Source organism: Pelodiscus sinensis, chromosome 8 (assembly GCF_052426305.1).
Source record: "Pelodiscus sinensis isolate ZL-2025 chromosome 8, ASM5242630v1, whole genome shotgun sequence".
NCBI lineage: Eukaryota > Metazoa > Chordata > Testudines > Trionychidae > Pelodiscus > Pelodiscus sinensis.
The window spans coordinates 70,198,468-70,224,300 of NC_143059.1; the positions used below are offsets into that span (position 1 = coordinate 70,198,468).

Here is a 25,833-nt window from a genome sequence, read left to right on the forward strand (position 1 = left end):
CACTTCTGACAACAGCTTCCAGGGCACAAGGAATATTTTTTTTTCCTTTTCATCAGGCAGAAGCTCATTACTGTTTTCCTCATTCCCAAGGCTTAAGGTGAAAAGTTTCCTCCACTGCTTATTTCGGAGGCCGAGTGCCTGGCAGCTTATTTTGGGCAATCACATACCAAGGCTATTTGAATCATGGAGGCTTATGTTATACCAAATAGAAGCAAGCAGGATCTTATGAGGGGGATAAGGCAAAAAGCCACATTTATTGTAAAGATAATAAAAAAATAAAGAAAAGATAGAAGCAAACAACGTTGTTTAACTACTTAACCCTTATACATATAAACATTCATTCATCCATTCATTCAGGTTCTGTGTATTTGTTATAGTTACCAGCCTGGAAGTTGCTTGTGACAGAATACTGGCCAGGTATTCTGTACACAAGTGATGATAGTGGGGAGCGAAGTCCTGATCAGATGCACATCTGAAGCTCCTGGTAGGCTGGCAGCAGAACCTTGGACTCTGATTCCATAGTTTAGTCCAGTTCTTATAGGAATTTCTTCCCATGCCAGTCTATGGAAATTGCTGCATCATGCTGATGTCTCCAGGGTGGCTGCCAGGTGCTCGTCAGTGGTCTCATCAGGTGGACCTCCAGTACTTGGTTTTCTCCACTTGACACCTTTTGGTTGCACTGGCACCTGATACCTTCTTCAGCCCTTTGTTGCTGTATTCTCAGGCTGGCACCTCTCAGAACCATTCACTCATCATCCAAGCACTCTCTCTCTTACAATATTTTTGTATAATAACTTTACATATATCAGAGTTGTAGTTACAAAAAGTTTCTGGGTGGTATTGCTTAAAACATTCTGAGTGCTGAGTAAAGTTACAATGTTTTAAAGAGAACAGGGGTCAATTATGTAACAATGCCCTTAGTCAATTACTGGGCTTGGCTCCCATAGCAGAGTTAGTGACTTGACAATGCATTGTTACAATGTATCTCTTCAATGTCAATTTCAAGCAGCCCCTTGCACAAGCTTGAGCATGCCCTGGGGCACAGAGGGGGGGCTGTTTCTGGCTACATAGGATTATATTCTTAATAGTTCTAAATTACATGACCTAATACATTATATTCTAAAGGGGCAATAATAATAATAAATAATAATAATAATAAATCTAAACATTTAACAATCTTAACTAATAATAAGAATAAGAATAAGAATGAATAAGAATAAGAATAAGAATTAATAATCAATCTAAACACTTTAAGTTGTGGGGAACAAATTATGGGGAGTCACTTCCATTTGGGGGAAACATTTTTAATACATTGATATGTTATCCCTACACTTAGAAGGCAACGTTTTGACAATGAGCTACAGTACTGCATCCTTTTATATTGCACTTTGCCATGCTCTGCTAACTTGCTGCCTTGAATGAAAATTTTGATGATTCTTGACTGCAATTTGTACTCAGTAAATGATCAAAGTCCTCTGAACATTATGCGGTGTAGGAGAAAAGATTGGTAGTATTTTAGTACGGTTCTTAAATACCAATTAACAACACACACACAAATCTTGGTGGAAAGGGAGACAATAATAAAGGGCAACGTAGGTTCTTATAGCTATGTGCAACTACAGCTATCCTTTTGCAATCTGTACAAAGGATTGAACAGGGTACAGAGAAAAGCTGGGAAGTAGCAAAGAATGTGTGAAAGGGATAGAAAGTAGTTCTGTATTATATGCGGAGTGGTAGAAGGGGCCGAGCATGCATCAATTCAGCCTGCAACGTAATTAGGGACTTCGACTAGGGATGTTAAAATTTGTTTATTTTTGTAAACATGCAATAGCTGAAATTTTCAGTGGCTACCATTTTAAACACAGGGGGCAGGCAAGAGCCGGGGGCTCTTGATGCACCCGCCTCCTCCCAGCTGCTGCCTCTGTGGAAGGCAATAGGGAAGGGAGGGATTAGGCAGTTTTGCAAGAACTGACATGCCAGGTGCTGGCTTAAATGCTGCCTCCACACCTGCACCAGCTCCCACCTCCCCCACACTGCTTCTGATACAGAAACAGCGGGCAGGGAAAATAGAGTGGCCCTGTGTGTAACTGTGTACATGGATACACATTTGCATCCCTAACTTCTACATCTCCATTTACTCCTCAATCAAATTTATCATCCACTCCTGACCCATTCCCTTAAAGGCCACAACTCTTGAAGCATAAGAAACAATGATCAAAAGCTTGATTCTTAGTGCATGCACTGCATTGAATCGCTGTAGTAAAATGCATCTCATTTTCATTACCGATCAGTTTGTGACTGTTCCTTGGTAAGCACATGGTTTGGCAAATGTCCTATACATGGGGTGTTCAGCCTGGACAGGTGGGGAGAGGGGTGGGAGAGCACGCGCGCACGCACGATGGAGCAAACAGCCTACATCTTTTTAAGGGGGTTACTATGAGCAAGGAGGGACAATATGGTAAATCTGTCATTTTATGCAGATGGAGGTCACTGAAACAAAGAATAAGCAAGGATGCAAAAACGTACGTCTCCTGTGTAAGTACAGATTCAGACCAAGTCCCTTTGCTGCTCAACTGTGTATCACTTTGTTCCCTGTACAACTGATTGGCGCAGAAAAGTTTCCCATGGAACAATGCAGCTGTGGCAAGGAACCCTTGGCAGAGGACTGACAAGTACCCTCCAGGAGGATTTCCTAGAAATCTCTCTAGAAGATTCAGTGTACATTAGCACACTGTTCCATTACACTGCTCAGCTGCACAGGAGAACATGAATTACATAAGAATGGCCACACTGGGTCAGACCAAAGTTCCATTAACCCAGTATCATGTCTGCCAATAGTAGCCAATGCCAGATGTCCTAGAAGGACAGAACACAACAGGTAACCATCACTTGATCCCTCTCCTGTCACCCATTTCCAGACAGACAAAGGCTAGGAACACCATTCCTACCCATCCTGGCTAATAGCCATTGATGGACCTAACCTTCATGAATCTATCTAGCTCTTTTTTGAACCCTGTTAAAGTCCTAGTCTTCACCACATCCTCTGGCAAGGAGTTCCACAAGTTGACTATATGCTGAGTGAAGAAACACTTCCTAGTTCTTATATTGTGGGAATAAATAACTTTTCCTTATTCACTTTTTCCACACCAGTCATGACTTTATAGACCTCTATCATATCCTCTCATAGTCTCCTCTTTTCTAATACAGCTAGTCTTGCACATTTCCATCCCTTTTCCCCTTTTAGAATATACAGAGCAAAGGATAGCTCTACCTCACAGAACTGAGCAGCATCAACTCAAGAAGATAACTTATCAAAGCTCTCTTCTCTTGCATCATTCAAGCAAGAGATGGCCTGCTGGGATTGGCTCAGGCCCCCCTCTTCCTTCTGAGGGGAAAAGAGACTTGCTACACCACCCAACAACCCTTCTGCATGTCCAGCATCATCCTCCAACTCTACCTCCTAATCTACAACTTTGCCCTTGGAGTTTATTCTGCCATCCACTGCCTCTAGCAACACCGAAGTATCCAAAGTATGTGTCGGTGATGAACACATATGAACATGTGATCATACGAACATCACCTACAGCCCCCAACTTAAACCTGTCCAACACATTATCAATAAACTACAGCACTGGTCCCCAACGTTTTGGGGAGGCCGGGCGCCTGGGGTCAGGGCCACTCACGTGCTGGGCGTATGGGGGCGGGTCCGCTCACAGGCCACGTGACTGGGGGCGGGACCAAGCATGTGCCGCACACCTGGGGCCGGCACCGGGATGTGCGGTGCACCCGGGGCCAGGGCCAGCACCGGCAAGCGCCGCGACCCTGGGGCAGGGACCGCCCATGCACCCAGGGCTGGCACCTGCCACATGCCAAGGGGGGGGGAAGGGGGACAGCCCAGATTGCTCTGCGGGCGCACATAAATGGCCCGCCGGGTGCCATGGCGCCCGCGGGCACCACGTTGGGGACCACTGAACTACAGCCTATACTGGAACAGGATACTAAACTCCGAGAGGCTCTGGGCGACAGACCCATAATCTCCTATAGACAACCACCTAACCTCAGGATGATTCTTACCAACCACCACAGGACATACCACACTAATACCAACCCTGGTATCTTCCCTTACAACAAACTCCGTTGCCAGCTTTGTCCACATATTCACTCTGCTGATACCATTATTGGACCTAACTAAGTGAGTTATAAGATCAAGAACACACATTCCTGCACATCCAAAAATATAATTTATGCTATCATGTGCCAAAAGTGTCTGTCTGCTATGTACATTGGACAAACGTCTCAGACACTTTGCCAAAGGATGAATGCCCATTAAACAGATATTAGACAGGATCACAAAGAAAAAACTATCAGAGGGGTAGCCGTGTTAGTCTGAATCTGCAAAAGCGACGAGGAGTCCTGTGGCACCTTATAGACTAACTGAAGTGTAGGAGCATAAGCTTTCGTGGGCAAAGACCCACTTCGTCAGATGCATTCCACTACATGCATCTGACGAAGTGGGTCCTTGCTTACGAAAGCTTATGCTCCTACACTTCAGTTAGTCTATAAGGTGCCACAGGACTCCTCGTCGTTTTTACAAAGAAAAAACAGTTTCTTGCCATTTCAACCAGAAAGGACATTGTCTCAACGATTTGATTACCTGCATCCTGTTTCAAAGGCCTTTTAAGAATATACTCAAAAGAGAATCCTCTGAACTGTCATTCATGCTCAAATTCGACACTTTACACTTAAGTTTGAATAAAGACTCCAATTACCTTACCCATTACAAAGATAGCTTCCCCAATTATCACCTCTAATATCATTAGCTCACAGACATTTACCTCCCCCCACATCCCTCTTCTGTTCTGAAATTTGATTTGTCCTTTTCATGTGTTCATTTTTTAATTGTATCCTTTGGTATATATGGTTGTGACAATTTTCTTACACAATTTGATCTGAGGAAGTAGGTCTGGCCCACGAAAGCTCATCACCTAATAAACCATCTTGTTAGTCTTTAAAGTGCTACATAGTCCTGTTTTTTGTTACTAGCTCTAGGCTGGCAAATCCTACAGAAGAAACAATTGATTTTAGCTACACTTGCTCTTTGCTGTTATTTGGGAACTTGGCATTATCTTAAAATTAAGCTTTTTATTGAAATATGAAATGAACAAAAGTACATCAGATTATATTATTTTAAGATTAAATTCCATTTAGGTTAAACTGTCTCATTCAGTTTAACATTCTTCAGAACTGAGAATACTAATTGCAGTCTAGAGTCTTCGATGAACAGAGTTCGTACTTTCCCACATCAAAAACTCCATCCTTAGGATTCCCTAACCAAAGAAGAGAGTGGTAAAAGTCTTCTTTTGCACCTCTTAAATAATCCCAAACAAATATACACATATACAGCATATTTTCCTCAAGTATAGCTTCATAATTTAGTCAAGTGTAAAACATTTAACCTAAAATGTATATGTATTGCTCCTCTGAAAACTATTTTCCTACCAAAGATGCAACTCTAAAATGTTAGCCACTTCAAATGTAAGGCCTGTTAACAGAAATTAAATCATGATTTTTCTCATCCCTTTCTCCTGCAGAAGTGGATGAACACTCAGGAAAAGACAACTGTATAAACAGATGGGAAAAATGTAATGCTTACACGTTGTTCAAAGTATGAAAGTTTGAAAACAGGACATTATTATGGAAGCCATTGTACAACTTTAGATGGTTGCACTACTATATAAAGTATATACAATCTGCAGAATAAAAATATCAGTAAAAATTCAAGGAAGTCAATTATTAACTATAATAAACTGCACAGATTTCTTGATCGTAAAAGTTAGAAATGGTTTTAAAACAGGTGACAGAGTACTAGCAAACACTGCAGAAATCAAAGTAAGGGGTTTCTATTTCAAATAAGGAACTTAACTAGAGCATCAGAACAATTTATATAGCTGAGCTCACACTTTGGAAAAGATGACTAGTAAAGGAAAGGGAGTGATCATGAACATGAACATATTCTATATTTATCCTCTGTGCCCTTGTGTGCTCACTGCATTCAAGAGAAAAATGCAGACAACACATTATTCATATGATTATGACCCACAGTGCTTACCTGATACACACCAAATGACTAGTAAGGATATATACCAAATAAGGGGACATTAAACAACTTGGGCTATCAATATTGCTTATTTAAAACATTTCATTGGTGTGGGTATGATGAAGAAAAACCTTTTATAAAGAAGGAAGATTATAATCTTCAGTAGTGATCCAGCTAACCAAGCTGATGGATGAGACTAAAAAATCCTTTGATTTCTACACGTTATAAGCTTTCATCCGTGTTTCAAAAGTCATATCCAAAAAACAAACTCTTCAGGACTGTTTATCACAATGATGAGGTATACTGAGGAAGTTGAGATTAAATAAGAATAAGTATGCAAGTATTTTAATTAAATAATAGTAAACAATGCTGTTTGAAGAATCCATGTTACATCTGAATAAAGGTAAACTGAAGAATGGTCTACCTAGATCCACTTCAATTCCTCAACCAAAGGTGTGAAAAATCAATGCCCTTGAGACAAAGTGATGCTGACCTAAGCCCTGCTGTAGACAACAATCTTTCTGTCAACCTAACCATGGTCTCCCAGGGAGACTTGGTTTTAGTATAGTGATGGAAAAAAATCCCTACCAGCTGCCATCTCCGTAGTATCTTCTACACTGAAGTGCAGCAGCACTTCTAGCATAAACGTTTCCTGACTGGTTTCTTCTCTGCCTCCACTTGTCATTGTCCACTTCTGGCAAAAAGTAACAGCACTTGAATGCAAATCCAATCTGAATTTGTGACAAGTGTGATTTAATTTGTTTATTTTTACAAGGAAAAATGACTTTGGATCTAGCTATTTATGAAATTTCTTTTACTGGTAATTATAAAATAGCCAACACAGTGTAACACACCTAAATCAGTTACAAGAAGGCTATTTTTTTTAAATATTATCCAAATATATTAATAACCTAAACTATTTGTTCCCCATACTAACATTTTTATGCAATAGTTTAATATAACAATAAAGAAAGTCATTAACCCTTTCAGACCGTAGGTTCAGATAATAAAAAAACCTGTATTTTTTTCAGTTTATACAGGAAGCTACCAGTCAAGACACACTAGAACAGAATATTTTAGAATCAAGACTGCTAAAAATCCTCCACTGATTTTTTTGTGTACTAAAGTCTCTGGATGCACTTAGCTTCATTTGATCAGTATTAATATTTTACCCGCATTGGAAGAGAAGATACCCATAATTTGATAAAGGAAGAATTTTCCACATGCTTATATTTTCCTGCATCGTAGGGTTACCAAGTGCAGATTTTAGGCTCATGGCAGCCAATCAAAAACTTATGTTCTGGTCTTTCACCCAATTCCAATGATATACCCCATTATTCCAGACTGGGTTTTTTCCAGTGCTGAAACTTTAATGCAAAATATGGCAGCGTGCAAAATTTAAATTCAACTAAATAGGAATACATCCTGATAGAACCAAAAAGAGGAGAATAATTTATCCTTTATGTATAATTAGACAAGTTACATCCTAGGATAGAGGCCAGAAAGCTAAGTAGACCCTCACTGTGAGGTCACTTTACAAATATAAAACAAACAGAATAAAGGAAGGTTCATTTAACTTCAGTCCCAACAATCAAAAAACTTGAGAAGTTGACCAACTGAGATAGTTCTCAGTAAGTTGCTATTCAGAGAGCACATATGCTCTCAATTCCGCACCATTCCAGCACTAGAAACTTTTGCCTGTATGACAATGCGCATTATGAATGCGACTTTTTTTTTTTAAACACAACATTTCTACACCAGCCAAAAGCCTAATATATATTTAGGTGTGACAATTAGGATCCTAAGAGAACAGAAGTTTTAAACTCCCCAAAAATGAACAGTTAAGCAAACTGATTGCATACTGTATTATACTACAAAAGCATATTGTGTAAGGTCTTACGAAAGCTTGTAATGTTCTCAACATGGTCATTATGAAGATTGCACAGACAGACTAGTTATGAATATATGTATTTATGTATATAGGACACTGCTCATAATCTGCGCCCCTTAAACTGTACTTCACAGCAGGGCAGTGAGCTGTCAAGGCGGGAGAGGCACTACGTAAGCCAAGTGTTTATACAAAATAGGCTTCAAACAACATGAGGCCAGGAAGAGACATTAGAGTTAATAGGAAGATAGTAAAATCATCCAAGCTATCAAATCAAGAGGTAATTTACCCACTCTGAATAATCAAGAGTTACCATGGACTGGGGGCAGAGGGGAGAAAAAGGCTTACACAAATAGGATTGGTACCAAGGTTTTTTTAATCCAAAACTGGAGGGACAGTCTTTGGCCAAGCAGCTTATTGTGAATGGTGGATCCCTTCTATAGCTAGAAGGTATGCTGAGAAACCATCTCAAGGCCATATGTAACTTGCAATAACAAAAAGATTTTCCCTAATATGAAAGTGTAAAACTTGAAGTTGCATTTTTATGTTTATTTTCTGTGTAACTTGAATGTTTGATTTCCCTTATTATTTTATCATTGTTTTTCCTATTGGATAAATTTTTGTTTTTCCCCCCCGGTTAGGTCTCTGGTGTACAAAGTACACGGAGTCGCTATGATATTGCAAGCTGATATATGAGAGGCTGGCTTCATGCCTTCAGGGGTGATGAAGCATGGGAATGGTTGGAGTCTCTGGTACTTAAGAACTCTGGAAGAATTTGAGGAAACTTGAGACTGGAAGGAGAGTTGGTGTCTGGCAGTCTATATCCTATGTGCGCCCCTTTTTGTAAAGACTTTGTTAAATTTTGTACAAAGCGTATTGTGTAAGATACTGTTGAAAATTCATGATTTGCTGATCATTAGTTTCCTAGTAAAATGTGTGGTAATATGGTTTGTAAAGATATGAATTCCACAGTATAATATTCCCAAGACATGTTCCATCACACCCTGGAGGGCATCAAAAACAAGTTCCTCAGAGACAAAAAGATTAGCCAATGCTTCAGCAAGGCATCAATCAAATCAAACAGACTACCACTTAATCAAGTGGCAACTCTTCAGCAGGGAAAAGGGTGCAGGAAAAAAAAACAAACACAAAAACAAACTTGTTTTTTCTGTGCCAAAATATAGGAGTCCCATGTTTCCTTAAAGGCTAACAAATTTATTTGGGCATAAGCTTTCATGGGCTGGAACCTATGTCGCCAGATGCATCAGCCCATGAAAGCTTATGCCCAAATAAATGCAAAAAGTAAATGCAAAAAGTAACGAGGCTAGTGAGAGCCAGCATAAAATCTTATGTTTGTGGACTTGCTACTGGTATTAATGACCTCTGAACAGTTTAAAGATCCCAACCCAAAGTTATAGGGCAGCAAGTGACAAAATCCTTTGGTTGTCTCAGACCCCAAAACATTACAAAACATAGAGGCATAAAGTGCTTTTGCTGGCATAGCTTATTTTGTTTTGAGAAAACATCATAAGTTTTATCACCAAAAGTAAGTTTTGCTGGTATGAGCTGCATCTAAATTAGATATAGATAACGTAGAACTGTACCAGCAAACATTAGGCTGAGCCACCAGTTAACTGTAACCACAGTCCTAGAAGCATCTGATCTGAGTCAAAGTTGTGTCACCTCAGACTTCAGAAAATAATTGGGCAAAAACAACATTCCAATTTGAGCAAAAGATGTGAACATTTTAAAAGAATTAAAATATGTGCAAGACAAGTTCTTCTGATGAATAATTGTTTATGGAGATAGGATACTGCACTCAGGATACTGCACTCGAACGGATATGTGATTATAGTTAGAAGATCGTTGGGACTCACTAAATTTATTGGCAGAGTATCCTCTAGAGGAGCATTGATGAGAAACACTACCTACACCCTAGATGTTAGCTTACAGAAGGCTGTGAACTTTTCTAATGAAGTGTTAAGCAATTTTCTTCCCACAAACCAAGCTGGCAGATTAAACTGGAAATGGGTCCTAGACACTTCTGATTAAGTCAGAGGGCTGAGTTTGGCATTCTTGCAGTTAAATGAGTCATGCATATCTGTAAAATACAGAATCCTTAACACAGAATTTTAGGAGTTTAGAAAGACCAACTTATGAACAATATTATCTATACCCAAAGACTTGTTTATTGGCAATTAGAACACCAAATTAAATAAATCAGTTTTGAAAGTATTTTGATGAAACCTGTTATGTGGTAGCTCTTAATTTTAGTTTGAGTTTCCTATACTGATTTAATTTAAAGTCAATTCATTACTGAATTGACTAAAAAATATATAGCCTTTTAATCTGAAGCAAGAGAGATGACATAAGGGTTTCATCAATTTAACCAAATCATTTAACCAATTTAAATTGTAGCTAAAACTGTGAATGGACGACCCATACACTAATCCAAGATGATTTGCATCAAACTTTTTATGCCCCTTACAAAAAAAAAAAAAAGTAATTCTCACAGACAAAATTTCAAATACCATACAAATAGGGACACCTTCTCTCCCCTACTTTCCTCAGAAATAGCTTATCTGGGTTTTTTTTTAAACTCCCTAAAAAATTAACCGCATTCTCTCTTCCCCCAACCCGCAAATGCCAAACCAAGAAAAATAATTCAGCCAAAAGGTGGAAGTTGAGTGATTGAAAACTAATTAGAATGAAAAGTTATATCCAACCATTACCATAATATAAGAAGGAAGAAGAGCAGCAGTCTCCAGTTAGATAGGGTATCTAATCTAACTGGGAGAGATTTGCAGTGAAAATATTTTTTTTAGTTGAATTCTTTATATGTTTTACCTAAATAGCATCAAAGGGTGCATCTACACTGCACTGTTATTTCGAGATAACTAGCATTATTTTGAATTAGCAACATGAAATAACTTCGAAATAACAGACAGCTTACTCCGAAATCTGTAAACCTCATTCTACGAGGAATAATGTCTATTCCAAAATAACTAATTTTGAGGCTTCTCTGAAATGAAGACATGCTATTTCAAAATAAGCTATTTCAGAATAACTATTCCAGAATTTATTATTTTGAAATAAGCATGTATTGGTAGACGTACACAAAGATATTTACGAACATTATTTAGAAGTTTAATAAGTTAGTGAGCCTTAATGCATGGCTACCCCTTTTCAGCCTGCCAAGGCTAAGACGACATCAGCAGACCAGTACAAATACTTCCAGAACTAGAAAACTTTACTATTTATTGAATCAGAATAACACCAGTTACTATATGCCGATGATAAGGTTTTTTTATTGAAAATTTCAACAGGCCTCTGCCAATAATGATCTTGATTGTCTTTATATTGTACTTTGAGATCTGGTTCTCAGTTAGAATAAGACCATCATGATATTTGAGAAGAACACTCTTCAAAAAGAGTAGAAGGCCACCTTGTAGAGTAAGTATCTGCTTTTACTTGTTTAGGGATAAAGTTTCAACATTCGGGCTATTCATCATATTATTATAAAGACATAAAACAAAAGGTTTTTAGCTCTGCTCAAAAGGTGCTTTGTTCTACCTGCTTACATAGAGGGAACAAAAGTGCCCCAGTGCAAAGAATTTTCAATACTGAAATAAATAAGGCAGATTCTCTATGGGAGCAAAGTTTGATTTAGAGATCAAATTACAGCCTTCAAGATCATTCAAAATAATTTTGAGGAGACTCAATTCCTCCACTTTCTACCCCCTACCTTGTTTTCATGTTCCAAGCCAGGTATGTTTAATAGTAGAGTTGTACACAGTAGAGCTTGTATTACTTTCTAACTGCTGTACTTAAAGGTAGATCTAAAAAATTTCCTGCACATCTTTATTTTTGGCACAAATCTAGAGTGTTGGAAGACCTTCCTCATTATTTTTGGACTGCAGAATTGTCCAGCTTCTGAAGGCATGTCTACACTTGCACCTTCTTTCGAGAGGGGGCTGCAAATGAAGACATTAGAAATTGCAAATGAACCCGGGATTTAAATATCCTGCGTTTCATTTGCATATTCGCGTTATGGCACTATTTTGAAATCACACATGCTATTAAGATGCAGTTATTTCAGGAGAAAACCCTTCTCTCGAAATAACTCGTAAACCTCATTGTATGAGGAATAAGGGTTATTTAGAAAGAAAGGTTTTCTTTCGAAATACCCTATTTTGAAATAAAAAACGCTGTCTAGACGTGGTTATTTCAAAATAGCGGCCAAACGTAATTATGCAAATGAAGCACAGGAAATTCAAATCCCCACTTCATTTGCAATGTCACTCAGCTGAATTTGCATTCCTCTCTCGAAAGAGGAATGAAGTGTAGACATATCCTGAGAGAACAGTGGGTTTAACCTCTTTGGGGGTTGGTTTGTTTGGGGTTTTTTGTCATCTCAAAAGATGCTTGTAGCATTTGCTTAATCCCTAGTATAGTAAAAGCAGTGTTATCCAGCACTTATAAACCACAGATCTACTAACCCATATTTCTGATACCTCCCGATAAATATCTTCCATCTAGTAAACTAGGGATATGAAAGTGTAACTGTGTACACAGATAACCTATGAGCCTGGGCTCATTTGTTAGCCTTCATGGTTACATGCAGGCTCCTGATGTGTGTGGGGATCTGGCTCCCACTGCACACCAGCTCCCAGGGGGCCACATGCCCCCTTCGCACTGCTTTCTCTGTATCCTCTGAAATTTTCAGTAGTTACATGTTTACTTGATTAAACGCATTTTAACATCCCTACGAGCAACCGGGACTGGAATACTAACCAGGTGATTAAGCAATTGCACATTCTGCACTATTTTCATGCTAAAGATGCAGAAGACAAGTAAGGAGGCTGATAAGGTTTTAATCAAAAAAGCAGCTTCCAGGGTATATCAGAGCCAATGCAGATTCAGCCCAATCTTATATACCTAAAGTGATAATTGATGATGATGACGACTCTGAGGCACTGCAAGATCCTGAAGTGCCTTCAGAATCAAAGAAAGATTAAATTATGTTCATAGTTCTAGTGTTAAATGTATTTTTAGTGATCTGGCTGTAAACCATGCACTACCCACCCATTGTGACATGTGTCATAAGATACGTTTCAAAGGAGTAGAAGTGTTTGTCTGTTTGAGTAAAAACAACAAAGAATCCTGTGTCACCTTTAAAGATTCACAAATGTATTTTACTGGAGCCCACTTTTTATGCATCTGAAAAAGTGGGCTCCAGCCCACAAAAGCTTATGCCCAAATAAATGTTAGTCTTTATGATGCCACAAGAGACTTCATTGTTTTTTCATAAGATAACCTACTGTATTGAAAACTTGACCTGTATACACCCGATTCAAGAAGCCAACCATTCTTTACAGTCCTACTACTGGATTGGCTAGTACCTGTATACTATTTTATACTTTATTCATTTTATTGTATTCTAATTCTTTGAAAATTGGTATTCCATTGGAAAGTATAACTTAGTTAATCAGAATATTTGATTAATTGGCACCCCCAATATGCTGGATAATTAACTTTTTACTATAGTCATTAAATTGGCAATTTTTGCTCTTCTAGCACTGTATTGAAGAGGACTTTTTATGCAGTTCTGAGTAATATTTTAACGGATTATATTGACATTTCTGATTTAGACTGTATATGCTTTTCTTTTTTAGTATTTGCAAGATGTATGTCACACGCAAGCTAATAAAACTGAAATTAACTGTAATTGAATAAATGATTAGAAAGGGGAAAGAGCATTGACATTAGCAATCCCCCTTACAAATTAGATATCCTAAAGTCTTCAGCTATATTATGTGAGGTTAATATATCCAATATTAAATAAATGCATATTAATACAGTTAATCAAATAAATTTCATGATCAATAGTAAAATATGCTCAAGAAAAAGATGCTTAATCATATTTTGTCACCCAAAAATGAGTTCTGACTACTTAAAATATGTTTCTAAATGTAAACCAAAGCAAGTAAACAACCTGAGCTTTGTTTTGCATTAAATACCCAAGAAACAAAACCTGTTTTGTTTAGTGTTTATTGTAAATCTGCTGAAACACTGAGAATAAGGAAATTCACACACAGGTTCCTAGGGATTTAACAGTTACATAAAAAAATGTTTTAGTCTACTTAAATCCAATTGAGAGAAAACTAGGTTTTTATATTCATGTTTTCATGAAAATTATCTTTGCTCCAGGAATAAAATCTAATAACTCTATGATCAGACACTTCTGAGTACTCTTCACTACTTCTAAGCAAGATAACAAAGATAGCTTGATTTAGATTCACTGAAGGCTTTGACATCTAGGATCTACTTAATTAACATGGTTTGTCTACTAGTTTCAGAATGGAATTGTGACCAAGTTATATTTGCCCCAACCCCCACCTGAATGCCAGATAAAGCTTAGCTCTAATCACTTTTCACCAGATTTATATTTGCTTTGTAATTTAACCATTTATTGTTATGCAATATGCACAAGTGGGCTGTGGAATTTTTATAGCATGTGGGGGGGACTCAAAGAAAAAGGTCAATAATTCCTGCCCTATTCGGCTTTGAAAAATCCCAACTTTGGTTTCAAATTGTAGTTGATGTTGTTTACATAGAAGAGTCCTGAAATCCCAACTCAGGAATTAGAACCAGTATCCTAACTTAGATTGTAGTGTACGATATAGCCAATGTCAGCAAAACTTATATTGCTACTGTGTGTAAATATTACACTCTCCAGAGAGACACAAGTTATACGAACATAAGCATTTGTGTGCACAGAGCTATATCAGGAGGAGAACTTCTCTCACGGTCATACCTACAGCCTCAGGTCTGTTCCCTGATGAACTTGAGGATGCAGTTCTCTCCCCATTGCCAAAAAACAAACAAACATTATGCAATCCCTAAAACAAACCAGAGGCATTGGTGCCATCTGTGAAACCCAAAGCCAACAGGGAAAAACTTTGAAGGCATAAATGTATTTCTTGATCTCTCTCTGATAGGCTACGTCTACACTGGCCAGCCTTGAGCAAGACCATATGCAAATAAGGAACGGCGATGAATATTGCCAGGCCTCATTTGCATACTTAATGAGCTGCCGGTTTTGCGCAAAACCCCCCTCTTGCGCAAGAACCGGTCTGCCGCTTATTTTCAAGCAGTGTAGACTGCTCCTTCTTGCGCAAAAGCCCCTTGAACAAAAATGGAGGCTCATTAAGTATGCAAATGAGGCACAGCAATGTTGTTCGTGCGCAAGACTGGTCAGTGTAGACGTAGCCATAGTGTCTACAATCTAAAAGTATTACAACATAGGGTTCTTCAGTGAAGCATAAGATAGTAAGCAGCCTATACAAATTAAATTATTATAGCAATATAAATTATTGTTGCTATATTTCAATATTTTAAATCAAACAACTGAAACAAGTTAGTACAACCAACACACAAATGCTTGTATTTAAAAAGAACCTGAGTAGCACTGGGACATTTACTTCAATCCTAATGGGTAGCAGGTTTAAAACTAATAAAAGAAAGTTCTTCTTTGTACAGCGGGTAGTCAACCTGTGGAACTCCTTGCCAGAGGAGGCTGTGAAGGCTAGGACTATAACAGAGTTTAAAGAGAAGCTAGATAATTTAATGGAGGTTAGGTCCATAAAAGGCTATTAGCCAGGGGATAAAATGGTGTCCTTGGCCTCTGTTTGTCAGAGGCTGGAGAGGGATGGCAGAAGACAAATCATTGATCGTGTCTTCGGTCCACCATCTCTGGGGCACCTGGTGCTGGCCACTGTCGACAGACAGGATACTGGGCTAGAAGGACCTTTGGTCTGACCCAGTACGGCCATTCTTATGTTCTATAAAGGGGTACAATTCTATTAATGCAAATGCACTTATTAAAAATATCAGCACTTATGCTTCTGTATGAGACACTGAGGTCAATTTTACTTTTGTTTTTTAGATAAAGCCAGGGATGGAAAATACCACTTATGATTGACAGAAGAAACCTTTCCCTTGAGAGATTAAAAGCCAAACTGAACAACATACAGGAGAAGAAGAAAAAAAGGCAAGACTGGGAAACAACTCAGCAGTGGCCAGGGTGGAGGACAGAGAGGAACATGACCTAATCTGACTTCTCCATTTCCAATTTCTGATTCTTTGAGATGATTAGGGCTTTCAGGTAGCCCAACACTCAAGATCATCTCATCTGAAGAAGTGGTTTTTGCCCACAAAAGCTCACGATACTCTATATAATTTTGTTCGTATATATGGTTGTGCCAATTTTCTTCCACTATTTGATCTAAGGAAGTGGGTCTGGCCCACGAAAGCTCATCACCTAATAAACCATCTTGTTAGTCTTTAAAGTGCTACATAGTCCTGTTTTTTGTATAGGACCACTTGTTTGTAAAAGCTTTTTTTTTTTTTTTTAAGGGTTAGCTTTGCAACTTTGAGTAAATTACAACTTATTTACCTCCCTTTCCCAAAGTGTAAAATGGGTGTAATACTTATGTTACAAAAGCTCCAGGGAGTAGTGGAGTTAGTCTGTCCAGAATAAACTTAAAAAAACAAGTAGTCTGCTAGCACTTTAAAGACTAACAAATAGATGATAGAAATGTAGCCGTGTTAGTCTGGGGTAGTTGAAGCAAAATGCAGGACAATGTAGCACTTTAAAGACTAACAAGATGGTTTATTAGATGATGAGCTTTCGTGGGCCAGACCCACTTCCTCAGATCAAATAGTGGAAGAAAGTAGTCACAACCATATATACCAAAGGATACAATTAAAAAAAATGAACAAATATGAAAAGGACAAATCACATTGCAGAACAGAAGGGGGATGCGGGGGGGGGGGGGGAAGGGGGAGGAAACATGTAGGTGGTGTCATGAGCTTCCGTGGGCACAGCCCACTCCTTCAGATGCCCAAGAGGTTACAAGGCTACTTCGCGATCCAGGCCTTTTCAGAAAGGCAAGTTTGCGAAGCACTTGTGGGAAGCAACAATATACCACGGGGGCTCAGCTGCCACTTCTCGAGGGGTCTCTTACCTTGAAGACCTTCCCGAAAGCCCCGTCTCCCAGCTCGCCTATAATCTCCCAGAAATCCTCCGGGTTCAAGTCTCTCTTGACGTGCTCGTATTGTTTCTTCTTCTTCTCGGAGCCGAGCTTAAAGATTTTGCGAAAGTTGAAGAAAGACATGGTGCCCCCCCCCCCCTTCCGAAGAGAGAAGCGCTGAAAATTAATGAGGAGAAGCCCGCAGAGGGCGGGAAGCAGCTCAGCTCCCCGAGCGGCGTCTCTCTCCTCCCCGGAGGGGAAGGTTCCCAAGTCTCTTGCCGGGGAGAGGGCTGTCCCGCGCGAGAAGCCTTTGGGGCGGGCCGGAGGGAGGAGATGCCCGCGACGCTTCAGAGGGCTGGGTCCTGCGGGCCACCAGGTCAACCCGCGCGGCTGTCAGGTCCGCGGCTCCAGCCTCCACGGACGACGCGCCAACTTCCTCACTCACAACCTGGGCGGAGGCGCCTGCCCCGCCACAGACGGCGGGCGGGGAGGCCCCTCCCCGGGACGGGAGCCGCCTCCTTTCCCTCAGGCGAGCGGGGTCCCCCTGCAGCCCCGGAGGAAGGAGCGCCCGGCCCCCGACGCGGCACAGAGGGCGGCAGGGTCCTGCCCAGGCGGCAAGCTGCGTCTCCTCAGGGCCGGGGGGGGGGGGAGGGGCTTCTCCAGCCGCCACCTTCGCCTGCCTCAGTCCGTCACCCGCCCCGCGTCCGGAACCGTCTGCCGCCGCGCGCGCGCTCGCCCTGCCGGCCGGCCGGGCCCCGCCTCCCTACGCGCGCGCGCCCTCCCGGCGCCGATTTCCCCCGCCTCCCCTAGCGCGCGCACGGAGGGAGGAAGGGAGGGGCAGGCGAGCCCGGCTGGCAGAGGAAGACGGGAGAGGGCGGGACTAAAGGAGCCGCTCACCCCGCCCTGCGCGGCGGCAGTTAACGGCCCCTGCCACGTGATCGCGGAGAGCCCGACAGGGGCCAATAGGAGCGCGCCGAGGAGTTGGGCGGGTAAGACTGTTTCCCCCGGGGGGGCGGCTCGCTTCTCCTTGTTGTGTGCCCCACGGGGGTATCCCCTTCATCCCGCCCCCTGGGGCTAGCGGGAGTGGGGGAGAGACCCTTCCCTCACCCCCCCATTGGCGATAGCGGGAGTGGGGGAGAGACCCTTCCCTCACCCCCCCATTGGCGATAGCGGGAGTGGGGGAGAGACCCTTCCCTCACCCCCCCATTGGCGATAGCGGGAGTGGGGGAGAGACCCTTCCCTCACCCCCCCCATTGGCGATGGCGGGAGTGGGGGAGAGACCCTTCCCTCACCCCCCCATTGGCGATAGCGGGAGTGGGGGAGAGACCCTTCCCTCACCCCCCCATTGGCGATAGCGGGAGTGGGGGAGAGACCCTTCCCTCACCCCCCCATTGGCGATAGCGGGAGTGGGGGAGAGACCCTTCCCTCACCCCCCCATTAGCGATAGCGGGAGTGGGGGAGAGACCCTTCCCTCACCCCCCCATTGGCGATGGCGGGAGTGGGGGAGAGACCCTTCCCTCACCCCCCCATTGGCGATGGCGGGAGTGGGGGAGAGACGCTTCCCTCACCCCCCCCATTGGCGATAGCGGGAGTGGGGGAGAGACCCTTCCCTCACCCCCCCCATTGGCGATAGCGGGAGTGGGGGGAGAGACCCTTCCCTCACCCCCCCATTGGCGATAGCGGGAGTGGGGGCGAGACCCTTCCCTCACCCCCCCCATTGGCGATGGCGGGAGTGGGGGAGAGACCCTTCCCTCCCCCCCCCCCATTGGCGATAGCGGGAGTGGGGGAGAGACCCTTCCCTCACCCCCCCCATTGGCGATGGCGGGAGTGGGGGAGAGACCCTTCCCTCACCCCCCCCCCATTGGCGATGGCGGGAGTGGGGGAGAGACCCTTCCCTCCCCCCCCCCTCACCCTCCCCAGCCCCACCCCCCCCCCCCCCATTGGCGATGGCGGGAGTGGGGGAGAGACCCTTCCCTCACCCCCCCCCCATTGGCGATGGCGGGAGTGGGGGGAGAGACCCTTCCCTCACCCCCCCCCCCATTGGCGATAGCAGGAGTGGGGAGAGACCCTTCCCTCACCCCCCCACTGGCGATGGTGGGAGTGGAGGGACGGAGAGACCCTTACCTCACCCTCCCCCCCCCCCACTGGCGATGGCGGGAGTGGGGGGAGGGAGCGACCCTTACCTCAGCGCCCTTCCCCCATTGGGGACAGGGCAGTTGGGGAGAGGAGAGAGACCCTTACTTCACCCCCTAATTTGGGACAAGGGTGAGGGGAGTCTCCTTTCCTGAGCATTTCCCCCAATTAGCCCATCCCTGACAGTGACATGGGCACTCGCGGTGGAGTCCCTTTTCCTCACAGCTCCTTGCTGTAAAGGTTCAGGGAGGGTGTGTGGATTCACCTCCATTGCCTGAGGAAGGACACCGGGTGTGTCAGGAGTAGGGATGTTAAAAAGCATTTACTCAGATAAATGTGTAACTGCTGTAATTTTCAGCAGTTACACATGAGGGGGCATAGGAGGCAGCTACACGGGAGCTGGTGCTTCCCCTTCCCTGTGCTAATGTATCTGATACACAAGCAGCAATGCGAGGTGGCAGCAGCCCCTCTCACGGTGGGGCCTTCCCCCTCCCCACTCTGTGCTGCTGCTTTTAAGCCGGCAGCTCCAAGAACCAGCTTCTGCCTACTCCTGCCCCCCTGCTGCCTCTGTGGGAGGTAGAAAGAGGGGGGCAGGTGGCTCCATGGGATCTAGTGCTTGTGGGGAGCTGGCTCCTGCCTCCCTCCCACTTGCTGCCCATGATACAGAAGCAGCAAGGGAGCGGTAGTGAGTGTAGTCAACAGAATTAACTGCAAAGCCCAAGTTTATCAGTTAATTGTGTACTTGACAACACTACCCTGCTCCACACTGCTGCCTCTGATAAAGAGGCAGCTGTGTGGGTAGGGGCATGTGGCTCCGCAGAAGACAGTATGCATGGGGAGCTGGTTTAAAAGCCTGCTCTTCTGCATACTGCCCACCTGCCACCCGCCTCACTGCTGCCTCTGATACAGAGGCAGCGGAGGAGGGGGAGGTTACATGTAACTATGAAGGAGTAGCCTCCATGTCTCCGCTCTCGTGCTGCTGTCTCCCAAAGAAGCACCAGGGATGGGGAGGCAGGAGCTGGTACTCCCCGCGAGCTGCCTGCCCCCTCTCACTCGTGCTGCTGCTTCTGCTAGAGAGGCAGCAGTGTGCACACCCATTTTATTGTCATGGGTGGCTGGTTGGTGGAACATGGAAAGATCTGCGTTGAGCAGGGTGGGCTGTGGGTCAAAAAGTTTGAGAACCATTGAGCTATACAAAGATAACTTCTAATTAGTCTGTATTACTCATTTAAACCTTTCTTGACTCTCTAGCTGCTCCTCCAACATCTCTTCTTATCAGCTGCTCCAAAATTATTTCCATTGATGGATCCAAAGTCTGTCTTTTCTATGTCATCTGTTTTTCTTTCCCTGTGGTCCTGTGCTAGTCTTACCTCACTTGATTACTAAAAAACATCTGTCTGACATCCCTGCATCTCCCCTCTTCCTGTTTCATCATTAGACATCTGCCTCTCCCACTGGTCTGACCAGCTCACTCTCCTCTTGGAATTTCCTCATTGACTTTTTGTCTCTTATCACATCAGTGTCAGCCCATTCCAGCTCGCCTACATGCTATGTAATACTTGCTTCACCTTTGTCTCTGCTCCATTTCATTCTCCTTTCTACTTCTTTGCTATATTCATCTTATACTCTTCCCTTTGTAGCCTCTTCCCTATTCTTCATACCATGCTGTCCCCCTACTTTTGGGTTCTAGTTTTATTTGCATAACAAGTGCCACATATTTATTAAATCTTAACTAACACATTTCTTTGCCTTGTTCTTGAGTTGCTAGTCCCCAGTGGTTCCCAACCTGTGGTCTGCAAACCCGTGGTGGTCCGTGACAGTACTGTAGGAGTCCCCAGAAAGTTTAAAAGTAAGGATTGGGCCCACCTCAGGACTGGGACTTTCCACCTAGTGATTCTCGCCTGGGGCTCGCTTTTTGCGACCATCTGTCCTGCACTGCCGTTTACGCTCCAGCCCTCTCCCTGCTCCCAGTCCCGCGGTGGGCCCGATCCTTACTTTTCTTTTTCTTTTTTCTCCCCCAGTGCTCCATGCCCACCCAAGGGCAGAGTGCTAGGGCAGGAGCTGCCTTTGGCCACGAGAGCCCCTTTGCTGTATCCTCCGTGGATGGGCAGAGGACAGAGGGGGTGGGAGCTGAGGAAGCAGCGTGGGCCAAAGGACATGCTGGCTGCCGCCTCCCATCACTCCCCTTGACCCAGAATGGCAAAAGGTAGGGACCGGGAGCTGACAGGCTCTAAGTCTGCAAATGCTCCATGTGGATAAAAAGTCCCAGCACGCCAGCACTTTGCCCTGCTGGGCTGAGAAGTGACCCTGGAAGTGTTGCGGACTCAGATTGGATATTTGTTTGCTTGCAGAGTCTGAGTTTGTTTGATTGCAGGCACAGAGCCTCTCAGCTCCCATTGGCTGTGAACAGCAAAAGCAGCCAATGGGAACTGAGAAGCTCCAGGCCCTGCAATCTGCCCGGCCCTCAGCCCAGGCTGAAGCAAACAAGCTGCGACTGTAGTCTGAAGTCGGCTTACATTCGAGTCAGTCACTTTTTACCATTTTTTCTTTTTTTGAAATGATCACATTACGTGACTACGTCAATCCGCTCTAACCGTTCAAAAGCTATTAGAGTGACGGGAAGGATTTAGTTGGGCCTCTAGCAAAAATGGATCAGTGGATCCAATACCATTTTATTCAATAAAAATATATGGCACCTCAAAGTTATTACATTTCAATGTGGACAGCCTGTATTATCTCTTAATACTACTATATTTGTTTAGATAACATGAACTATTATATATTTCAAATGATTATCAAGTAATGGAATGTTTGAAAACAATTATATTGTTTTGGGGGGGGGGCTATAAAATTTTAATAGATTCAAAAGGGTGCATGAAAAGGTTGGGAACCACTGCCTTACAGCAAAGTTTGTGAGGAATTTCTAGCATCAGAGAGAGCACGCACACCAGAGCAGTGAACACGATCTGAATATGAGAAAATAAATGGACTTATGCCCTCTTTAGTTTCTTCAGTGTATAAAGAAGGTCTTTGCTTAGAGGCTGTTTTAAGTCCCTACCCCACCCAAAAAAATTACAAATATCATCATCTTTTCCTGTTTTTTGCTGAAAGTCATCTTGAATAACTCAGGATTGTATATGCAGAGCTCTCAGCTGTTAATTGAATGAATGTAATTCGAAATCTAGGGTAGAAAGTCACATTTCTAGTTTGTGTGTGTGGAGGGGCCTTTCATAACTTGTTAATAAAGAATCAACAGAAAGGCACAACCCCAGTGTTCTTCCTTGCTTGCTGTCTTTAAGTCCCTGTTTGCACAATGGAAATGATTCTGGAATTTATGGGGAAGATAAGAAAAAAGCATAATACTGGAGGTTAGTCTATTAAAGGACAAATTCCAGGGCTATCATTACGTTGTTAATCTGAATCTATATTCTGGCTCACAACAGTGACCTTGAAACAATGTATTGCATGGTTCCTTGCTTCTGATGGATTTATAAATGGTTTTAATCTGTTGACACTGTATGGAATTATTTGGCATATGTACTGTGAAAAATTCAATATAGAGAACAAATGTATTACCATTTAATTTGTAACCCTTGTGCCAGCTGGAGTCAGCAGCAAGTAGGGCCAGATTCAATATATAGGGGGTTTTATTCAACATATAACACAGAACCAGCTCAAGCACACACCCAGTAATGTGGCACAATTACGCACCACCTTTTGGGTACCTCCAAGAGGCAGTACTTCACCTCTCAAGGACACACAGTCTGAATGTAGACTATAAACTTATAATAAAAAGGGGGAAAAGTAACCTGGCATTAACTTAGTAAAATGCTGCAAGCAGCATTCATAAGCATAAAACTGAGAGCAAAATACCACCCCAGAGTATTTTGAACAGTGTCCTTTGCCTTAGGTTTTTAGTCCAATCCAAATGTTCCTTTAATGTGCTTCTGTCTCCACTGTCTCAGAGTTGTTGTCCATGGTCAGTAAAGACACAGAGGTCAGGGGTACATCTGTGTGAGTTCACCCCCCAACCTGGTGGGTGAGGCACCTTACTCACTCTGGCATCAGCTACCCTGCCAGCTGCCCAACACACCACATACTCTGGAATATCTTATGGTCCCACCATATAATACAGATGTCGGTGATTTCATCTGTCAGTGAGGAAGCCTCGTTGCCAGTGCAGACTGTATCAGAGATGCTGCCCAAACAAATCTAATAACCAAGTCTAAGCATTAGTGACTTCAGGTCTATTGATCTGCACCAAAAGATTCAATTGAGTCTCAATCCACTCTGTTATAGGGATGTTAAAATTAGATTACTCAACTAATCTAATAGTCGATGGAACTTCCATTGACTATTCAATTAGTCGATAAGGGGGCTTCCACTTTAAAATATAGCAAGAGCCCGCCCGGATATTGCTACATTTCAAAGGCGGAAATGTCACATGGCGTTCCGCCTTTGAAATGTACAGCAGCCCCGGCAGGGACTCTTGTGCATTTCAAAGACTGAAACGCGGCATGGAGCCTGGGGCCAATGGGGGACTTCCTCTTTGAAGTCTATAAGAGCCCTACTGGGTCTCTTGTACATTTCAAAGCAGAAGCGCCGTATGGAGCCCGGAGTCAGCAGGTGACTCCCCACTGGCCCTGGGGTCCATGCGCCATTTCAGTCTTTGAAATGCACAAGAGTCTCTGCTGGGGCTGCTGTACATTTCAAAGGTGCTCCCCCAATACCTCCTTCCCCCCCCTTGTTGACTCTTTCTGATAGAGGCAGCGGGGGGCAAGGAAGCGACTAGTTGACTAGTGTGTCGACTATTCAATAAGCTTTTGCTTATTGGATAGTTGACTTGTCTATTAGTCGCTTACATCCCTGCTCTGTTACTGCACAGTGGAAGTAGGAAGGGTCATATAGTGTCTAGGGGTGTGTCTAGAATACACTTCTCTGTCGACAGAGAAATGTAGATGAGGCACGTTGAAATTACTAATGAAGCAGGGATTTAAATATCCCACACTTCATTAGCATAAACATGGCTGTCCCTTTTTTCCGAAATGGAGCTTTTTAAAAAAAAAAAAAAAAAGCGGCAGTCAAGACATGGATCTGTTGAAAAATAAAGCCTTTTTCTAAAGATCCCTTATCTCTCATAAAATGAGGTTTACAGGATCTTTCGAAAAAGGCTTTATTTTTTGACAGATCCACGTTTAGACCTCCCTTTTTTTTTTTTAAAAAGCTTCGTTTTGAAAAAGAGCGGTGGCCATGTTTATGCTAATGAAGTGCAGGATATTTAAATCCCCTCTTTGTTAGCAATTTCGACGTGCCTAAATCTACCTCTCTGTTGACAGAGAGGTGTAGTCTAGACACATCCTAGGATTCTTAGGTAGAGCCCATATCCTCAGATACAAATACCTGTTCCCACCCTTTCTCAACTCCACTGTTCTTTGGAACCTTTGTTGCCTGTCTAATGAGTGCAGTTTCAATGAAAGTAAATCCCTCAATGAGGGTATGCCAAGCACAGGTCTGCTGCCTCTTGATACACACAATAAAGACAATCACCTTTTATTAGAGGAGTTTTACAAAGTTAAAAAGCCTTGTGGATGGGAGGAAGTGGTAGATAAGATATATCTTGTTGTTACTAAGGCTTTTGGTAGTGTCTTGCATGACCTTCTTGTAAACAAACTAGGGAAATACAAGCTAGATGGCGCTTGTATAAGCTATACTATAAGGTGGATGTGTAACTGTTTAGAAAACCATTCCGAGAGAGTAGTAACCAGTGATTCACAGTCAAGTTGCAGGGCACATTGACTGGGGACCTGCAGGAATCTATTCTGGGTTTGGTATTTTCGTCAATGATTTAGATAATGGCATAGAGAGCACATTTATAAAGTATATGGATGATACAAAGCTGGGAGGGATTGCAAATGATTTGAAGGATAGGATTATAATTCAAAATGATCTGGGCAAACCGCAGAAACAATTGAGTAAATTAAATGAAATTCAATAAGGACAAATGCCAAGTACTCCATTTAGGAAGGAACAATCAATTGTGCATATACAAAATGAGAAATGACTGCCTAGGAAAGAGTAATGCAGAAAGGGATCTGGGTATTTTACTGGACCACAAACTAAATATGAGTCGACAGTGTACCACTGTTGCAAAAAAAGCAAACCTTCTGGGATGTATTAACAGGAGTATTGTAAGTAGGACACACAAAGTAATTCTGTTCTACATTGTGCTTATTAGGCCTCAACTGGAGTATTGTGTCCAGTTCTGGGTACCACATTTCAGGAAAGATGTGGAGAAACTGGAGATGGTCCAGAGAAGAGCAACAAAAATGATTAAATATCTAGAATATGATCTAAGAGGGAAGATTGAAAAAAAAAATGTGTTTGTTCAGTCTGGAGAATAGAAGACTAATGGGGGACATAATAGTTTTCAAGTACATCAAAGGGTATTATCAGGAAGAGGGAGTAAAAAATATCTCCTTAGCCTCTGAGGGAAGGACAAGAAACAATGTGCTTAGTTTGCAACAAGGACAGTTTAGAGTGAACATTAGGAAAAACTTCTTAACTGAATAAATTGTCTAGTGAGGTTGTGGAATGACCATCATAGGAGATTTTTAAGAGCAGATTACCGTATTTTCCGGCGTATAGGGCGACTGGGCGTATAAGACGACCCCCTATCTTTT

General features: G+C 42.7%; 2 protein-coding genes across 5 annotated transcripts in view; one reads left to right on the forward strand and one right to left on the reverse strand.

Annotated features, from left to right (window-relative positions):
- The window catches only part of SLK (STE20 like kinase), a 63,301-nt gene extending 45,541 nt beyond the window's left edge, over positions 1–17,760 (reverse strand). Inside the window, exon 1 of one of the 3 annotated variants that reach the window (XM_089780225.1) lies at positions 17,015–17,760. In XM_089780225.1, the coding sequence (XP_089636351.1) occupies positions 17,015–17,164 (150 nt within the window). In that variant the 5' untranslated portion in view covers positions 17,165–17,760. The remainder of the gene's footprint in view (positions 1–17,014) is intronic. The other 2 variants (XM_006135378.4, XM_006135379.4) reach the window with 2 other exon arrangements.
- Positions 17,761–17,853: 93 nt separating this feature from the next.
- The window catches only part of STN1 (STN1 subunit of CST complex), a 74,316-nt gene continuing 66,336 nt past the window's right edge, over positions 17,854–25,833 (forward strand). The window contains exons 1-2 of one of the 2 annotated variants that reach the window (XM_075935532.2): positions 17,854–18,009; positions 21,175–21,359. The gene's annotated coding sequence lies outside the window, so the exon portion shown is untranslated. The remainder of the gene's footprint in view (positions 18,010–21,174; positions 21,360–25,833) is intronic. The other variant, XM_075935534.2, reaches the window with a different exon arrangement.